This window comes from Danio rerio, chromosome 17, assembly GCF_049306965.1.
Source record: "Danio rerio strain Tuebingen ecotype United States chromosome 17, GRCz12tu, whole genome shotgun sequence".
Classification (NCBI taxonomy): Eukaryota; Metazoa; Chordata; class Actinopteri; order Cypriniformes; family Danionidae; genus Danio; species Danio rerio.
Window position 1 is genome coordinate 21,983,925 of NC_133192.1, and position 20,200 is coordinate 22,004,124.

Below are 20,200 nucleotides of genomic sequence, written 5' to 3' on the forward strand. Positions count from 1 at the left end.
ATTTAATGGGCTACATGATGATATAATAACTTTGCAGCAAAAAAGGCAAGAAAGGTCCAGCTGTAGTGAAATGTTAGTTACATTTCAGTTTGTATGCAGTCTAAATTGTTTGCTTAAAACAATTACATACGTTCCAATGGGAGTAATAAAAAGTCAACTACATAGTTTCTATATGATTCTATATGATTTTTTTGGGGGGTGGGGGTCGCCCAGGGTGCTATTTAAACTAGAACAGATGTAGTTGTTACATCTGATTTCAGATATGATATCTTAAGCATTGTTGAAAAGTCTCTGCTTTATTTATGAACTACCTGTATGTAGATCATAAAGAAGAAAGCTAATCACCATCATTACTCATCAACAAAACTACTGATAAGAACCTATGAATGGTGTTAATGTTATAATGTCACATCAAGGGTGGACAATACATGTTCTTCATTCATTCATTCATTCATTCCTTTTTTTTTCGCCATAGTCCCTTTATTCATCAAGGGTCACCACAGCGGAATGAACCGCCAACTTATCCAGCATATTTTTTTTAAACAGCAGATGCCCTTCTGTCCGCAACCCAACACCGGAAAACATCCATACACTCGTACATACACACACATACGCTTCAGCCTATTTAGCTTGTTCAATTTACCCATGTCTTTGGACTGTGGGAGAAAACTGGAGCACCTGGAGGAAACCCACATGAACACTGGGAGAACTCCACACAGAAATGCCAACTGACCCAGTCGAGGCTCCAACCAGTGACCTTCTTGCTGTGAGGTGATTGTGCTACCCACTGTCCACCGTGCTGCCACATATTCTACATAGCATGTTCAAATATAAAAATATGTATTGTTAATGTGATAGATACATATTACACACATTAAACACTCGACTATGATGTGGTGCAAAAAATAAGAACACAAATAACATGAGAGCACTAAAATGACTGAATAAAACAATCGATTTGCAAAATCAATGCGTTTATTTTATTTTTAAATCCGATTTCTGTAAGACATTTGAAACATTATGGTGGCATCATAGCTGCTAGTTTCTAAAAGAGAAGACCTCCAATAACCAAAGTGCTATTATAGTTACATTTAAATGGCTTCACTCATTGTAAGAATTGTACATCAAAAATGTCGCTCAGGTGAAAACATATCATATGAAACAAAATCAACCCATTTGGATTGGGCCGTGTCAGGCCCCTCCCACAGTTTGATTGACATGTAACAGGGAAGCAGAACCACACTCCATCATGATGACCTAGTTTCCTTATAAAGTCTTTCAGATCTCACTGCCATAGCAAAGTTCAGCACACCGAAGGATATTTCACACCATACACACCACAAGCTAAAAAGACCAGAGCTCTATTGGAGGAAAAAACAAACTAACAAAAAAAAGAAAAAAAAAAGAAGAAGTAATCTCTAAAGAAAAGGTCTATATTATCAAAAACCGAACACATTGACTCGCTGGTCTAAAATATATCACACGATTTCAAAACCGATTTCTTGTAATACTTAAAATTAGAATGACCATCCAGTGTGTGTCATTTTGTAATACATAAGCTAGTAAATTTACAAGTAATAAAGGTCTAAAGACATCCCATATGAGTAGATGGAAATGTTCAATGTTCACCTAACCTGAAAAACAAAAGCAAAAGTTGTCATTTTAAAACCTCGGCGGACCAAAAAGAAAAGAAAAAGGATGGAGACATTCTTATAATGATTACAAACAGCGTTAAGACAAAGAGAGAACTCTACATTGTACAGCCAATACACATGATACAGTGATAGTTGAACAGAGATGCTGATTTCTAGCGTTTACATTCTGAACGGCGCTCAGGCTAACGTCAGCACACACTGTCCTCCATATGCAGGAGTATGGACACTACACTCCACTCCTAAGGAAGCTTTTCACACGTTTCTACATGATGGATGCTTGTCGGGTGACGTGTTGGAATATAAAAAGGAGTTGTATGTGCACACGAGAAAAAGTCTTCTTATTTGTCTTTTTTAAATACAGTGTTTTGCAAACTTAGAAAAAAAGGTTCTTAAAATAAGGTGAAGTGCATGCATCAAAATATTAGTCCTCTGTATGACTTCTTCTTCACAGAATTGGATAAATTCCCATTTTGGGAATGGTTGAAATTCGCAGAGGATTACGGAAATGTCCCCTGAAAACCGAACCAACTTTTCTCATATACAAACATACCTGCTATAATAATTAATTATACAAGTTTCACTGTCTTTAAAATGTCGAAAGCACTTGTAAAGTGTATGTTTGCGGTGCTCTCGCCGAACCTAACTACTAAATTGTATTGTTTTTTTTTTACATAATGTGATTTATGTACAGAAAAATCCACCACATAATTGATTTTTGTTTATAAATAAAAAAGAAACCACAGGGATCCTCCTCCTGACGTCATGGGTCCACGGTACGTGTAAGGCGAATGTAAGGTCAACAGCATCTATTGTTTATTTCCCCTCCTAAAACACGAAAAAGAGCTTTTGTGCCATCTTTGGTCACAGGGAAATTTGTGTGAGTGTAAAGTTTGGAGTATTCTGAATGTACCCCCCTTTACTTAATCATCTGATATTCATGGCACACACAAAATAGTTTCTGATTTCCTGTTTCAGCGCAAGTGTTGACCATCAAGAACTGTAATCTCGTAGGTCCCCCAGAAGCAGAGAGTTGAGTTACATAGGACCCAACAGAGAGAGGAAGTAGAATTCACCGGGACCCATTTCAGGAAGGAGAACTCTTAAAGACCCCCTTGGAACAGGAAGTGTGTCAGCAGTGTGATGCATGCTCATGCGCAAGCGGAGAGTTCAGAGTTCAGTCTCTTTGAACACCATGCGTTTCAGAATGGAAGCAGTATGGTTTTCAGGCCTAATGTCTCTTTTCAGCGTGTGTGGGCCCGGTGTTCAGGAAACTGATCCATAGTATACCTGCAAACCTTCAGAGACACAAAACAGACCAAATGAAAATGAAAGGATTTCTTACAAAAAAGTAATGTTATAGTTCCATAGGAGTAATGATTCAATTTCAACAAAAGTTCAACTATAAAAGAATCACAACAGAAGTAAACACATGCAGTTTTTAAAGTTAAAAAAAAAAACTACATAGCCCTGTGTAAAAAAGTGTTTGTCCTGTTAAAACATTATTTATAACTTAAAAGGGCAGTATGTAAGTTTGACACCCAGTGGTTGAACTATGTTTTTTTTTGGCCTTTTTGCCTTTATTAGATAGGACAGTATTTAGACGGGAAGTGAAGTTGGAGAGAGAGAGAGAGGAGTAGGGTAGGGAAATGTCCTTGAGCCAGGATTCGAACACGGGACACCCTGACGTGCTACTGCACTATATGTCGACGCGCTAACCACTAGGCTATTGCGCCAACATGGTTCAACTATGTATAGACTGACTTTTCGTGGCCACCATTTTAAACAGCAAAATCGAGGCTGTGGTGGGAAGAAACCCAGAAGTATTGACTGAGTCACAGAGGAATGTTGTGTACCTGGCTGTATATCTTATCAGCAAAGAGAAAGTGACACAAGTTTATGATTTAACCGCCATCCGAGTAATGTAATGTAATGTGTGTATTTATATAGCGCATTTATTGTGTATGACTATACACCCAAAGCGCTTCACAATCATGAGGGGGGTCTCTTCACACCACCACCAGTGTGCAGCATCCACTTGGAAGATGCAACGGCAGCCACAGGACAACAGCGCCAGTGCACTCACCACACACCAGCTATTAGTGGAGTGGAGAGACAGTGATAGAGCCAATTCGATGGATGGGGATAATTGGGAGGCCATGATCGCAAAGGCCGATTGAGGGACTTTGGCCAGGACACTGGGGTTACACCCCTACTTTTTACGAGTAGTACCATGGGATTTTTAATGACCACAGAGAGTCAGGACCTCGGTTTAATGTCTCATCTGAAAGACGGCACCCACGGACAGTAAGTATAGCGTGCCCTTCACTTTAACTGGGGCATTAGGACTCACACAGACCACAAGATGAGCACCCCCTGCTGGCCTCTCTAACACCACTTCCAACAGCAACCTAGTTTTTCCCATGTAGTCACCCATACAGGTACTGACCAGGCCCAGCCCTGCTGAGCTTCAGTGAGTAACCGGTCTCGGGCTGCAAGCCTGATATGGCTGTGGCTGAGTGACCCAAAGGTCCGTTCTGAATGAATAGTGTAAATAAAAAGGGATATCGTACCTCATTTTCAGCTAAGTTAAGGGAAATGGCACTAGTTAGCTAACGTTTTATTTCCCAAACACATGTTTTAGAAGCCATTTATCAAACTCAAGTTATTGACCTGATTATTTTACTATATTAGACTTGTCACGATAAAAAATTTCAGTCCTGAAATGTAAAATAACGTTTATTTCCTGTTAACATTTAAGTGCTGTTGATGGTGTTCTTAAACAGCGCTGATTTGCCATGGTGTTCACGTTCTCAACAGAAATTACTGTGATTGGCTGTAAAGGTCATCAGTTCAACGCACTTCACCGATGTTTACAGAGTGCAAACACAGACGAGCGATCCTCTGATGAATCGACTGATCTTCATTGCTTTAAAATGCTCCAATGTTGGTCTATCTGTATTTGCAATCTGTAAAGAGTGGTATATTGATGACCTTCACAGCCAATCACAGTCATCTGTTGAGCACTGGTGAATTCTATGGCAAATCAGCGCTGTTTTTAAATTGCGCTCAGCAGTGCTTAAATGTTAGCGGGAAATGGACGTTTTTATGCATCTGTGACCGAAATGTGACCTCCGGTGGACAGTAGAACACTCCAAAATGAGACACAGATTCAGAGTTCTACATGAGGTTATTAAATAGCAAATAATATGAATAATATGAGCGTAAACATTAGGTGAGCATGTTAAGGTGTAACCCCATGTCCTAACAACTTGCTACCTGTTGAGATTTGCAGTGATAAGCACTTTGGCTGTTTGCACCAGACAAAACATGACAGAAACGTTTAAATACAGCCATTCATTGCTTTTATTTAGAACATAATTTAAACCAGCCTTTAGGCTCCATCGTCAGACTCACTCCTTGGCCCTTGATCTGGCAACCTGCGCTTGCTTTTGTTTTAATCCAGGAATGCAATACCTAGTTCAACCACTGGGTGTCAAACTTACATACTGCACCTTTAAAGGTGGCACAACCAGTTATTAGGTTTAGGGGGCAAACACTTATTCACAAAGGGCTATGTTTTTTTGTATTTGTTTTATCATGATAATAAAAAAATAACTGCATGATGTGTTTACCTATCAGTTCTTATCAGTAAGGAGGCAAACAACTTTTTTAATCCCACTATTTCTCTCTGTGTGTGTATGTGTGCATTTATTTTAAGTGCTGTACCTGTCTATAGTCATGAAGCCACATCTACAAATGATGTTTTCTTTCTGAACGTTTGTCTTCCTTCTTCCTCGCCTTGGAAATGTCTCCCTGTTTGCACAAATATAGAGAATAATCTGTATTAAAGAGCTGGACAATATATGAGCAAATCTTTTGGAGGAAGAACTATAGTTTAGAATCAAAACATCACCCTGGAAACACCCAGATATCATCATTACATAACACATCCCTAATAATTGACAAGAAGTTAATATTAAACTGCTGACGAAGTTCAGTTCAGTTCACGTTATTTTTTTTGCTGTATGGAAAGATCAGTGTATAATGCTGGAAGAAAGTCAAAACGGCTAAAAGGGAGAAAAGAAAGACAGAAGACACACTTTAGGTTAGAGGAGAGACAGCTGAAGAATCATGTTGAATCATGTTATACTGTGATTCAACTGTATTATTAAACTTTGTCAAAATAATTTAGGAATGTCAATAAACACACAACTTCATCGACAACATTGGTTAATTCAGGTCTCCAGTCTGTGCGGATATGAGGATTTCTCATATCCAAAACTGTTCTACTCTCTACTGCATTATTGTGTTATTATTACATACATACAGTGCATCCGGAAAGTATTCGTAGCGCTTCACTTTTTCCACATTTTTTTATGTTACAGCCTTATTCCAAAATTGATTCAATTATCTTATTTCCTCAAAATTTGACACACAATACCCCATTATTACAATGTGAAAAATGATTTTTTTTCTATTGTTGCAAATTTATTAAAAATAAAAAGCCTAAAATATTACATGTACATAAGTATTCACAGCCTTTAAATAAATGGTCATTGTACTCTATATGGAAAGAGAAACACTCCACACAGACTGTGCAAACCTCAGCGTGGGTAGTTAGGGGGACTTGGATCTCATCCCCTGTCGAAGAGTCTCCCTGTGACCCAGTGTCACTCACCAAACCCTGGTTTTCAGGAGTGGGAGAGTCCACACGGCAAATTACCTTTCGAATGACCTGTAAATGAGTATTGAGGATCAGAAGTCACCATGTATGATTGCCATTGGTAAACAAAACAATGTGAGGATAGGGTAGAATCAGTTACGGTTATGGAAGAAGGAGCTGCAAGGAAAATATATTATGTCTTTCAGCATTTAACATTTGCTCGGTATCTCTATATCAGCTCTGAAAAAGCAAAAGTAAAAAGCAATCTAAAGACGGGCGTACATGGTGAGGAAATCATTGATGCTTGCATTGGCATGGCTATCAAGCTCAAGGGGTCTCATTTATAAACATGACGTAAGCACAAAACAGTGGTAGAAATGTGCGTACACTATTTCCCTTGCAAAAGTTGTCTTTAAAAACACAAACCTGACAGGAGAATGTGCACAGCTGAAAGTAAAGCTCTGAAGTAAACATATTTAACTTAAATATTAAATTATTTGAACCACTTTAAATCATCACATGAGACATAATCATTAGTTAATTAAATAACATTTATTTGTACAATGCAAAGTTTGCTAAAAGAGACCCTGGGGTTTTTTTGGGATCAAGAGAGAGAAAGAGAGAGATAGGTTCTGAAAGCAATATCTTCCTCTTTTTCCATGGTTTTAGAGTTCGTATTTAAGTTTGAGTTAGAAAATTCAAAGTTCGTTAGGTCATAAAATCAAGTCGTAAATCAATATGTCAGAGTGATTTTCACAGTCTCACTCGTGACATGTACATGGACATACAATCTACTGACCATTATAATTTGCACAGTGTACGCCCGCCTTAACTGAGTAAAATATGGAAAAAAGTCACATGAGGGGATCAGAGGAGTTACTTTTCTAGTGATGATGTTTCCATCTTCATCAATAAACTGTTCCTCTGAAACTGACTCGGCAGGAATGTTTCGTGCCTCCTCTCCCTAAAGCAAAAGAGCGCTTAAAATTCAATATGTAGACACAAATATCCAGGACATCTTCAAAAGCGGCACGCCACACCTACAAACACACTTCCACACACCCTGAGCTGTCATGTGAACCTGCAAGCGAAGCTGGATCTTTAAATATGAGCCAACATGCTTTCATGCTCTACATCACCACTGCAAAGCATTAGTAGACACACACTTAGGCCCAATCCCAATTCAACCCCAACTTTTCTTTAACTTGAAGGCATAGTGCCAAGGGGAAGGGCTAGATATCCCTTGAAACAGAGATTTTCTAGGATCACACTAAAAACGAAGGGGTAAGAAAATAGCCCAGCAACATGGCTGCATATGCATGTAAGGAGATGCACAAATGTACGTTTTTTTTAATATTAACAATTTTACAGCAAACAAGCACATATTTTATTACACTCATAACAGCATTCGTGTTTTAAGATCATGCTTTAAAAAAGATTTATAAATCGCAAAATGTTGCTATCTAGTCTATAATAATAACTACTGTATAGTAGTCCCACAACATATTACTTGTTACATGTCACTCGATGACACTTGAAAAGTCAGAAAAGTCAGAAAAGTGTAAATACTGTGTAAATATACAATACAGTTACATGCTCATTGCCTCATTATATTATTCTGATAACATGATATCAGTGCCTACAGCAATTTAATAAAAAATAATAATAATAATAACTGTAAGCTATGCAACTGGGATTAGAGCCCTGCATTTGAGCCTGAGCCCATTGGGGCCCAACTTTTTTATGCCCCCAGGGCCGGACAACCCAGCCAGCACACAACATCATAAGATGTTAATATTAGGTTAGATTTAGGTTGTGACGTCAGGTGACCAAAATTCAATGGACAACATTATTTTGACGTCTAATTACAATGTCAAATTATGTTGATATTTGGTTGATTTTTGGTTGTGGGGAAAAGTGGACAAAATCTAACGTCTAATTGACGTCATAGTTATAATGTTCACAAAACATCAAGGGGTAACATGATTAGACGTTGATATTTGGTTGATTTTAGGTTGAACATTGACGTCGGCCTGACGTTGGGTTCTGAAGTCAACCCGATTTTCATTTCCAAACAAAATCCAACGTCCCCCGACGTTGGGGTTCAATGTCAATATGACATCATGTTGACGTCCTGTGCTTGCAGGGTTTGGTCGAATTTTCATCATATCAGGCTTCGGGCCTGCTTTAGAAATAACGTTTTAAAAAGATTAATGAGATCTTATGCGTGTGGTCCGGAAGCCCCAATGATGCCTTGTGCATTGAGATTTCCAGCCAGGTGCAATGGAGATCATAAAGAGAAGGATTGCCAATGGCGACCTTAAAACTGTGAAAAATGCTTGAGGAAAGGCAAGCTTTTGGTCTAATTTTTAAATAGTGACAACTTTAAGTGATGAACCAACTGGTTATACACAATCAAATTGAGTAAACTCACTGTGGACCACATACCGCTTGGATATTGATGTCACTTAATAAACTAAAACTTACATTAAAAAAACTTCAAACACTTCTTTAAATCATTCTAATATAAAAAAAAAACATCAACTTTATATTAGATGCAAATCTGCTCTATTTTAATGGCTGCAAAAGTATAAGCTGTTTGGCGGAAAAAAAACAAGCTTCAAGTCGGACTTGGGCCAAAAATTTTGATAAGCTGTTAGACAAGGGCAGGGCTCCAACCTGTGCATCTCAGGCCAGGTAAGGGCTTAGATTCAAGGCCCGTGCAGGGCTCTAACTGGAATAAATACAGCAGGCGCCATCATTAATCTCGTATGACATAAGAACTTGCGACGACATGATAAAGTTTTGTAAGTTTTGAAGTAGTGTGCAATTTCTCAGGGGTAAATCTGAAGCCCTTCCCCCTCATACTATATTTCAAGGGCCAAGGGCCAAGGTTAAAAAGACAGAATTGGGATAAGGTCTTAATATATATATAAATATGTAACACAATTTAAAAGCTGAGAGAAAGATGTAAACCCAAACCAAGCACCTGTAAGTACGAAAAAGAAAAAGCAACCACACACGTTGTGACACAAGTGATGTAAAAAAAAAAAAAAAAAAAATGTTTAAAGATCACACAACACTGTGTTTGATTGGAGGAATCATATTCAGTCCACCAGCTACACCAAAGTCAGACTTGGAGTAAAATCTGGTTACCCGGACAGTCCTGCAGTTTTGCAGGCAGATACCTTGAGAATGAGACGTCTACGAAACACCTTGGTGGTGACAGTGCGCTCTTCATCCAGGCCACGGTGCTAATGAATGCATATAAAATACATCTTAACATGTATGTGTTTTCAGTTCTCCTGTTATGTGAATGATTCTGTTTACCAGGGAACATTATCTCATTCCACTGCGTCTTAAAGGTCCCGTGAAATGATAGTTTTTTTTAGGTGTTAGTGTACTCTAGTGTGCTATGAACACAGAAGTTCCTCTTCAAAATGCACTCTAGTATCTGACCTGTCTCGACCCCATCAAGATGCATCTTGTTTTGCTTTTATTTGATGAGCCTGACCTCAACTACTCTTACTGGTAGACCTGTGATAAAAACGAAACGCTGATGATTTCTTTTTTAAAGGGAGTAGCTAATGTATGTCCCACCCTTTCTTCATGTTTTAGCTTAGATTACATCAGACATCAAATAAAATCTCACATATTTCAAAGCACTTCACGGGACCTTTAAACTGATTCTAAACTTTGAATCGGCAGTGTTATCAGCTATTATATGCTGTAATCCAGAGATTATCTCACCTGGACTTTGTGCTCAGCGATCAGAGCTCCTTCTTGCTTGCCCGCCCCTGCTTTCATATCATTGGCTGATTCCTGAGACGCTGAGCTGCGGGGCATGACGTTGGGGTGCTCACCGTTTTGTCGAGGTTTTCCTGAATCCCCTTTGGATGATGACGTTATAGAGTCGCTGGAGTTCTCCTGACTACAAGAGGGTTCAAATGTAACAATTTAGTTACCATATATTCACACTTTTGTAGTTTTTAATCCTTTATGAGTTTCATTTTTCTAGACCTGTAACAATTGACATCCATAGTATAATATTTTAGAAAGCTGAAAACATGTAACCATTGACTTCCATTGCAGAAAAAACTAATACTATGAATGTCAATAGTTACATATTTTCACCTTTTTCAAAAACAAAAAATATTCCTTTGTATTCAACAGAGGAAAGAAAGTCAAACAGGTTTGGAACAAGTAAAGAGTAAGTAAATGATGGCAAATTTTATTTTATGGGTTCCTAACTATCCCTTTAACTTCATTAAACAAATATTATATTATGAAATATTATTACCATTTAATATAACTTATTTCTATTTAAATATATGTTTGAATTAACTGCTGCAGTGGCAGAACATAAATGTGCAATAGTCCAGTCAAAATAGTCTCAATGTTTAGATTTATTATCAATATATTTTTTAAAAGTGGTGTATTTCAGTAGGATATTAATAGGCATTTACAGATTCATTTGGCTGTACTTAAATTTGAGTCATTTTTTAAATTGCTCATCACTGTAAATCTTGTCAAGTAGCGTGTTTACGCTCGTAATATTTACATTATTTGCTAATTATTAACCTCATGTGGAACTCTAAACTTACAATGGACGGGTTAAAAGCGCCAAAACAAAGACAGCGTTCCGGCACGTAACTCACATTTTCAAAGCAGAATATCAGATTTCAGCATTGTTTTTCAGATAAACAAAAATGTTCACTTGACATGTTTCTTAAATATCTGCAAACAAATTAAGGTATTTTATGCTTTAGAAGAATCAAAAGCTTACAAACAGCACTTTTAAAGCTTTTTCAGCTTTTTTAAGTTTCAAAGATGTTTGTTTACCGAAAACAACAAGCACACTTAAAATATCAAGTGTTATAGACCTTTTTCATGGCTGCTGCATGGAGGGCGCCATAGCGACCAGCGTCTTCCGGTAGAATGCTAAAAACTTCCGTTTACAGCGTGTACAACTGGTAATTTGGGCTCCGAAAATGGGTTTCAATAACGTTTTTAATGGATAACAGAGTGTTTTTGTGACACACAACTTAGAAATGTGTCTGTTAAAGCCGCTATAATCTGTCACATGTGGTTTAAGCGTCAGAAATATGAGAAATGTTCTCCTAGTTCACGTGTCTGCCGTCAGAAATACAGTGTGTGTGCGCGTTCCCGGCTTGTCAGCTGTTAGCTTAGCGGCTCTTTAACACACACACAAACACACACACACAGAGAGAGAGAGAGAGAGAGAGAGAGAGAGAGAGAGAGAGACAGAGAGAGAGAGAGCAAACCAGAGTACTGGCATGAAACTTAAAAGGTATGAAAATGACCAATAAAAGTCTGTTTGATACTCTGCTGGCTGATTTGCTGTTCATTCTAGTCGCGAGCCGTTTGTATTTTATTTTGTGTGTTGTTTTTACCACGGTTTGTGTTCTTCTGTCATTTCGAAATGACACTAGCCTATATTTTCACTTTGTCACAGTTATTAAATCAGTGTGTCAGTGGCACAGTACAGGCTATGTGGGTGTGTCAAACATTTTGGTGAATTACATTTGTTTGGGCTGGTTATATATTTGAAAGAAAGAGAAACTGTTCAGCGATGAAAAGGCTTCATTTAAACTGCAGAAGATGCCGTCTGACAACGAGGGGAAAATGCCTCACATCAGCTGTTTTCCATCCTATTAGATCACATTTCTTTAAATGATCAGTCCAGGAGATGGTGCTGATGGACAACATAATGGGTAATTTTGCGTTCCAAGAAAAAGGTCTATAAGACTTACACATTTGAGTTAGTAAAATTGAAGTACCTGTTTTCTAGTTTGTCCATGTGGTCTGAGCCGTGACCCCGTCCAGAAGCAGCTGGCTCTGCATTGGCATTGGATGTCTCAGAGAACCAGCCTGCGGAGAGCGAGCAGATCTCAGACTCAATTTGCCCAACACCTCTCGCTACCTCTCTCACTTTCTCCTTTGGCATCTCCTCATTCATTTCCCTCTCCCTCACTTGGCCATGGCCATCTGACTCTTTGAGTTGCTCTTGTCTCTCCTGGGCTTCCTTCTCCTCTTCCTCTTCCTCCTCCTCTCCTCCTGAGACAGACTCCCTCAGGACCTCTACCCAGGGTCGCAAAGGGGAATCCTCATGACCTTGAACCACTTTAAGGTTGACGTTCTCCTCTCCCTTCAGGATAATATTTGTTTCTTCAAATGGTGATGATAGTGATGATGATGAGGGACTCTTATGCTCTTCTATTTCATTCGGTTCCATAGGAGGGGACAAATTCTGTTGGAAGTGAAAAGACCCTTTTTTCTCACTTGATTCCTTGTCTTGAGACCCTTGATTGGCCTGTACAAGGTGGTCCTGTGTATTCAAACAGGGTGGGTCTGTTTTGGGGACAGACTGAAGTGTTTCAGAAGAGTTTAGAGGTGGTTCGTCATGGTGTAGTGGTGGAAGCTGTGAGTCAGTGTCACATGTGAGTTGTGTTGTGTGTTTGGTATTGTCAGATGGGAGCTGAGTGTGTATTTGAGGATCAATTTGTGTGTGTATTTGGGCAGTTGTTTCAGTGAGTGTCTGATTTACAGGTTTAGACAGGGGCAGTTCGCAGGGTCTAGATGGGGTGATTCTGATAGATTCATCCACGCTGTACCGCTCTAGACCCCAAGAGGGGCAATAAGGGGGAGGGTCAAGGGGTAGATCTAAGATAGGCTCGATGTCATCAGACACAGAGGGGCAGATAGGGGGTGTGGTGGGGGTGGGGTTGGTAGTTGACTGCAGTTGAGCCAGGATGGTGTGGAAACCTGGGTGAGATGATACACACACAGATGGATGGACATGACAGGACACAATTACAATCACACACACAAGCACACACATAAACATGCTTAAAAGAACAGTTCACCAGAAAATTGTTTGAAAAATCTGTTAAAATGTGTATAATTTGCTCACTCTCATGTTGTTTCAAACCAATATTGTGTTATTTTGAAGAATTCTTACAAAAGGTTTTCCATGCAACAACTGGTCGATACAACATAAGAGTGAGTAAATGATAACATTTAAATTTTGGGGTGAACTATTGATTTGAACACAGAGATAGACACCTAAGCCCACCATGAAGAGCAAAAGCATTAGACCGTATTTCCCAAAGATTCATCAGACATACATGCCAACAAGCACACAGTTAATACACAATGACAATGGAACAGATGCAGATCTCCAAAACATCTGTTGTAATTTCTTAATTCAAAAGTTGTTTTTTTTAGCAAGAACGCGTTTAATTTAAAGAAACAGTTAAATCACCTAATACACAAAGTGTCATACTGTTCATAAAAAACTATGACAGTTTTTTACTACAAATGTTTTTGATCAAATAAATGCAGCTTTAAAAAGACTTCAAAAATATATATACAATGCATCTGGAAAGTCTTCACAGCGTGTTACAGCCTCATTCTAAAATGGACTTAATTAATTTATTTCCTCAAAATTCTACACAAAATACCCCATAATGACAATGTGATGAAATGAAATTGTTGCGAACTTATTAAAAACAAAAAACCTGAAAAATCATATGTACATAAGTATTCACAGCTTTTTAGTGAAGCTCTAAATTGAACTCAGGTACATTTTGTTTCCACTGATCATTCTTGAGATGTTTCAGGAGCTTCAGTGGAGTTCACCTGTGGTAAATTCAGTTTATTGGACATGATTTGAAAACGCATACACCTGTCTATATAAGGTCCCAGGGTTGACAGTGCATGTCAAAGTTCAAACCAAGCATGAAGACAAAGGAATTGTCTGTAGACCTCCGAGACAGAATTGTCTCGAGGCACAAGGCTGGGGAAGGTTGCAGAAAAATTTCTGCTGCTATGAAAGTTCCAATAAGCACAGTGGCCTCCATCACCTGTAAGTGGAAGATGTTTGGAACCACCAGGACTCTTCCTAGAGCTGGCTGGCCATCTAAGCTGAGTGATCAGAGAAGGGTCTTAGTCAGGGAGGTGATGAATAACCCGATGGTCATTCTGTCTGAGTTGCAGTGTTCTTCTGTGGGGAGAGGAGAACCTTACAGAAGGACATCCATCTGTGCAGCAATCCACCAATCAGGCCTGTATGATAGAGTGGCCAGACGGAGACCACTCCCCACCTGAAATTTGCCAAATGGCATCTGTAGGACTCTCAGACCATAAGATACAAAATACTCTGGTCTGATGAGACTAAATTTAAACTTTTTGGAGTAAATGCCAGGCATTTACTTATTAAAATTTACTTATGTAAAATGAGCCGAAACAACACAATTTTTGAGATTTCATTATGACAACTTATTTGTTTATGTTCAATCCATATATATTAGTTAAAAGTGTTAGGTTAACTTAATCGATTTGTGTTGGGTCAACATGAATGAATTATGTGGAACCCTGCATTTTTTACAGTGTACCATCCAGTGTGCCAGCATGGTGGTGGCAGCATCATGCTGTGGGGATGTTTTTCAGCAACAGAAACTGGAAGACTAGTCAGGATAGAGGGAAAGATGAATGCAGCTCAATGAAAACCTGCTTCAAAGTGCTCTTGACCTCAGACTGGGGAGACAGTCTGATCTTCCAGCAGGACAATGACCCAAAGCACATCGGCAAAATATCAATGGAGTGGATTCACAACAACTTGGTGAATGTCCTTGAGTGGCCCAACCAGAGCCCAGACCTAAATCCTATTAAACATCTCTAGAGAGATCTGAAAATGGCTGTACACCGCCGCTTCCCATCCAACTTGATAGCGCTTAAGAGGTACTGCGAAGAGGAATGGGCAAAAATCCCAAAGAGATATGTGCTAAGCTTGTGGCATCATATTTAAAAAGGTGCATCAACAAAGTATTGGGCAAAGGCTGTGATTACTTATGTACATGCTATTTTTCAGGTTTTTTATTTTTAATAATTTTGCAACAATTTCAAAAAATCTTTTTTCACATTGTCATTATGGGCTACTGTGTGTAGAATTTTGAGGAAATAAATGAGTTTAATCCATTTTGGAATAAGGCTGTAACATAAAAAAATGTGGAAAAAGTGAAGCGCTATGAATACTTTCCGGATGCCCTGTAATTTATTCTTACTGAGCTCAAACTTCTAATAGGTAGAGTGTTTAAATTTTACCTCCCCATAGTAAAACTGCCGTGTATATTCATCTGTAACTTTGATTAAAAAGTTGGCAGTCTATAATAAAAACCGCATGTTACTTAAGTTAGTCGGATGCAATTACTGTACATGTATGCAATATGTGCAAACACAAATAGTTTTTTTATAAATCACTGTCAAGAATGTGTTGCTACTCAATATGGGGAGACTCAAAATCTGGCAAAATGAAAATGAGAAGAACAATGTCTGTTCAGATGAAAAGTTCAATAGAGGAGGAGTTGTGACAGAGGGATGGAGTAGCCAGGGGTGGTCCGGGGGGGATGCAGGGGCAGTGACAGCAAGCACAAGGGGGCAACGGTGAGGGCGGAGGTGAGGAGAAGACAAGACTCATACAATGGGATGAACAGGGAGAGATAGAGGACAGAGGAGAAGGGCAGTGCGAGGGAGAGAGACAAATTCTACGTGCAGAAATGGGAGTTGACAGGTTAAGAACAGGAGAAAGAGAGAGAGAGGAGAGAGAGAAGGAAGATTTAAGTGGAGCAGATGGGAACTGAGAATAACTGGATGGAGAGTCTTGGGCCACATCATTGGAAATGCGAGCCAAAAATAAGGGAAAAAACACAAAAAGAACATGCAAGTTAGAAATACATGACTGCGTGAATGTGAAGAATGAATGGAGTCTGGGAGGTGGGAAATAGGGGGTTGTACTGGAGGAGAGGAGAGGACAAGTCACTTTGTAGCTGATAGAGGGAGGCACAGGAGACTGTCAGGAGGAGGAGACTATGGAGAGAAGGATGATCTCCTTCTTTCTCTTCTTTTCCCCCCTCTCTCTTTTTATCCCTTGCTTCAGTCAAGGGGAGGAGAGGAGAGAAGGGTAGATGGAGGAGGAAGCAGATCGACAGCTTGAGAGGCAGAGGACAGCTGAGTCTTTTAGCTGATGCCATGCGCTGTGGTCCACTACTTAAAAAAGAGCTGGTCTGTAACACTCCTGCCAACTTATATCACAACAGCTTAGTTAGGATACAGCTGATAATAACATGCATTTGGTTTACAAAAAGTAAGTCTTTCCTGCCCTTTGTATAACAGAACTAAGGTTATGGCTAAAAACGGTACTTGTTTCTTGTTCCATTGGCAGTATACTGTAGGGCAGGGGTGGGCAAACTCAGTCCTGGAGGGCCGGTGTCCTGCACAGTTCAGCTCCAGCTCTACTCAAACACACCTACTTATAGATTTCCATTGATCTTGAAGACACTGATTAGCATGTTCAGGTGTGTTTGATTAGTGTTGGAGCTAAAGTCTGCAGGACACTGGCCCTCCAGGACCGAGTTTGCCCACCCTTGCTGTAGGGCCTTAATTTAAAGAAAATAAAAAGAAAAGAGTGTACATGTGTAACAGGAAAATATTGTTTTGAGCGGCCCTTCCTACACTTGTTGAGGCAAAGCATCATGCTGTGATTGCTTCACATCACATGACCATATACATGCATGTTCAAACCAGGTCCATGCATATGGTGTTGGGAGAAAGGGAAGGGGGTAACAGAAATGAAGAGTCTCTGAATAAAGAAAGTCTTTAAAATCAAAATTTTAAAACAAGTAGTGAGTGATTTAACACGACATGGATGTAAACAGGGCCTCAGAAAAGGATCTGATGTTCTATAAATGTGCCAAAGGCAATGTTTGGATGTAGATTTCAAGTAAACAAAAAAAAAAACTATTAATAGTCCACCTGTGATTAACACTTTGGCAAACTGCAGGGAGGTTGTAGAGGAAAACAAAAAAAAGGAATGAGTTGGGGAGGAGAGGGCGAGGTTTGGGTGGGGGGTTCAGCTAGATGGGGCTAAACTTTACCATCCGCCTTTTCCTGGCACACAGCGCTATCATCTGCAAAACTTCTGGTGCCTGAAATGTTACCATAGTCAAATATGGGCCCTTCCAGCAGAGTCACAATATCCATCCGGTTCACTTTAGTCAGGACCGCTGTCAGTGCATCCGCTATGAAAAAAACAACAACATAACAGTAACTTATATTCATTGTAACTTTAGCATTTATAAAAGAAATCAAAGAATGATATATAACTGAATAGAACAGAGCAGGAGGGACAGACACACAAAAAAAGATTCTCACTTGTGGCGTTTTTCCCATCCCGACTGACCCACTTCTTAAGGAGCATGAAGCTCTGGGCTGTGAGAGAGTTTGGGTTCTCTGTGCGAATGTGGTTAATTTCATCCACAGAAAAATTCATCTCTCGAGCAAGCTCTATAAAACAATAAAACACATTTCATTATAACTAGAAAGTATAAAAAGCTTTTTAAATCTGAAGTCATATATCATATACATATATCATATGCATGTACTATACATATACATTTGTTGAAGAATTGGTTTTTGAACTTTTAAAAATTATAATAAAAATAAAAATAAAGAGAGAGAATACTTTTGAAGAGTCTTCAGATGGTCAGATGTAAAAACAAATTATGTAACAAATAAATGCAGAATTGGGCTGCAAAACCAATCACATGCTTAAGAGGGAGCCAGAGCACTGCTGTGTTGAGAATCACTTCCCATCGTTACTCAGTTCTAAATCTATCATTAAACATCCTAGATACAGGGTTTATGCAGGAATCCTAAAGGTAATTTCAATACCTTTTCAAGACTTTTTAAAGACCTTCTCAAAATATTTTAAGACCTCATCGCCACTTCAAGTTCTAATCAGTTACTTACATTTTCCCATTTTGCCATCTGTTTCGCTCTATGGTTTCGCGACATATGGAGAGCGTCGCAAATTACGTGACATTACCCAGACTAAGGAACTAGGCCGGATGCACCACAGTCCAAACTAATCATGTGGCTCGAGCACCCCAATGTTAATATTTGTAGAAAAATAAATATATTTATTATTTTTTGGAGTCAAACACTTTGAACAGCGCTTGAACAAAATTCCTCGTAAAAATGCGATTAAGACCTCGTAAAAATGCGATTAAGACTTTTTAATACCTTTTAAGGGCTTTAATTTTATCATGTTTGATTTATCAACATTTAATACTTTTTAAGACCCCACAGAAACCCTGAACTCAAATAGCTTATGTTCCATAAGATCAACCATGAATAATTAGTTCGATGACAAGTAAAATGCAACCGCTCATTTGCTGGTCATATTGGTCAAAGTGAGTCTCACCAGTCCAGCTCAGTCCCAGATGGTCAGCCACAATGGCCATGCGTAGGTCTGTTCTTTCACATGGACTCTGTGGACCTAACATGACATACAGAACATAATCATTACAAACTAGTTATACGATTATTTCAAATTAAAAATCCAGATGACTTCCTTCTTTTCTGGCCAAAACAAGAAAAAAATGAACAAAACTACATTAATAGGCCATTGGACAGGAGACGAAAAACTAGGAAATGTTTTAAATAGTGTTGTGTTTGGCTAGAAAAGGAAGAACAGGCAGACAGTGAACTACAATGTTTCAGCTACACAGCTGGTGCTCTGATTGTGCAAGTGAAACAAATTTTTTACAGAATTTATGCAGGCAATAACTAGTGTGTATACCGCGGAATTAAAAACTTAAAACAAAATCTTTAAAAAAAAGACATTTTGTTGAGATGAGGCATGCAGACAACATAGTACTACACATTTTTTTTCTAACAGAGTTCACAAACAATGAAGCAGGTTTAAAATCCTCATCAACAATGTTCCTATAATCAACTCAACACAGATAGACTGTTCAGTGCCCCACCCCTCATTATTTTCTCTGGAAGGTAAGGGAGAGAGAAGGGGAAATCTGACAGGGACAGATACAGAACGGTACAGTCACACAGCACAGTGATGAGAGAATGACAAGAATGACAGCTATTATTCACGCCACAGGCAATCCAATCAGTCACAACGGCTCATGCAACTAAGGATCAAGTAAAGTTTTCAATAAAGTTTTACAAACTAGGCTTGATCTCCGCGACGGGGGGCGACCTGCGAGCCCCTTCGTTCTTACTGCCCTCCTTCCCTCCTCCAGTCCGCTTACTCCTCCTCTCACTGCCCGCCGCCCTTTTGGCCTTTGTCTTCGAGGGTGTGACCCCTCGGGAGGAGCCAGCGGAGAGGGAGGGCTGGGACTGAGAGGGGTCCGATAGTGAGGTGCTTCGTGATGTGCTGCTGTCCTCCTCCGATTGCGACTGCTCTCCCTGTGTCTGTTTCTCCTCATCTGAGAGTCGTTCGGCCACCTTTATTGCTTCTCCACTAACATTCTTTAGGAACTCAATTGACTGCCTGCACACTTCGCTAAAGTTGCCTCGACCTGCCTCACTAACTGAACATCTGGAAGCACCAGATGACCTGTCTTTGAAAGGAAGCCTAGTTGGAACTACTGGTCTGACTGATCTCTCTGACTCAGGCTTACTTGATCTTGGTACTACTTGGAAACTAACGGCACAATTTTTTTTCATGTCTTTGACAGGAATTCTAGACTTGTGCTCAGGTGTTATGGAGACAGGGTCCACTTTCCTTGCCTCTGGCCTCACAACCTGCTTAGGTTTTTGCTTTCCTGAACTGTGTGTGTTAAAACTGAATCCAGCTGCCTTGACTGGGAGCCTAGACTTTGGCTGCCTGTTCTCAAAGACTACTTTATTCTGATGACTTTGAGAAGCTTTCTCCACAGACTCCCTACAGAACTGAGCTTCTATTCTACTAGCTTTCTGTAAGGTGGGTTCAGAAGATGACTGCAAATTGAACACTACACTTCCACACTGGATGTAGTTGGCCTGCACATTGGATGACTCT

At 39.4% G+C, this 20,200-nt stretch overlaps 2 protein-coding genes across 51 annotated transcripts in view; one reads left to right on the forward strand and one right to left on the reverse strand.

Moving 5' to 3' along the window:
- The window catches only part of LOC141378555 (uncharacterized), an 876,211-nt gene that overhangs the window by 111,032 nt on the left and 744,979 nt on the right, over positions 1-20,200 (forward strand). The window lies entirely within an intron of this gene.
- Positions 958-20,200, reverse strand: part of ank3a (ankyrin 3a) — a 189,904-nt gene continuing 170,661 nt past the window's right edge. For 15 of the 50 annotated variants that reach the window (XM_073928413.1, XM_073928409.1, XM_073928411.1 and 12 more), the window contains 10 exons: positions 18,602-18,676; positions 17,551-17,682; positions 17,337-17,417; positions 12,120-12,210; positions 10,069-10,249; positions 9,507-9,572; positions 7,199-7,282; positions 6,259-6,390; positions 5,382-5,468; positions 958-2,950 (listed from right to left, as the gene is read on the reverse strand). In XM_073928413.1, the coding sequence (XP_073784514.1) occupies positions 5,406-5,468; positions 6,259-6,390; positions 7,199-7,282; positions 9,507-9,572; positions 10,069-10,249; positions 12,120-12,210; positions 17,337-17,417; positions 17,551-17,682; positions 18,602-18,676 (905 nt within the window). In that variant the 3' untranslated portion in view covers positions 958-2,950; positions 5,382-5,405. Of the gene's footprint in view, positions 2,951-5,381; positions 5,469-6,258; positions 6,391-7,198; positions 7,283-9,506; positions 9,573-10,068; positions 10,250-12,119; positions 12,211-17,273; positions 17,418-17,550; positions 17,683-18,601; positions 18,677-20,200 lie in introns of all 50 variants that reach the window. The other 35 variants (XM_073928436.1, XM_073928432.1, XM_073928433.1 and 32 more) reach the window with 3 other exon arrangements.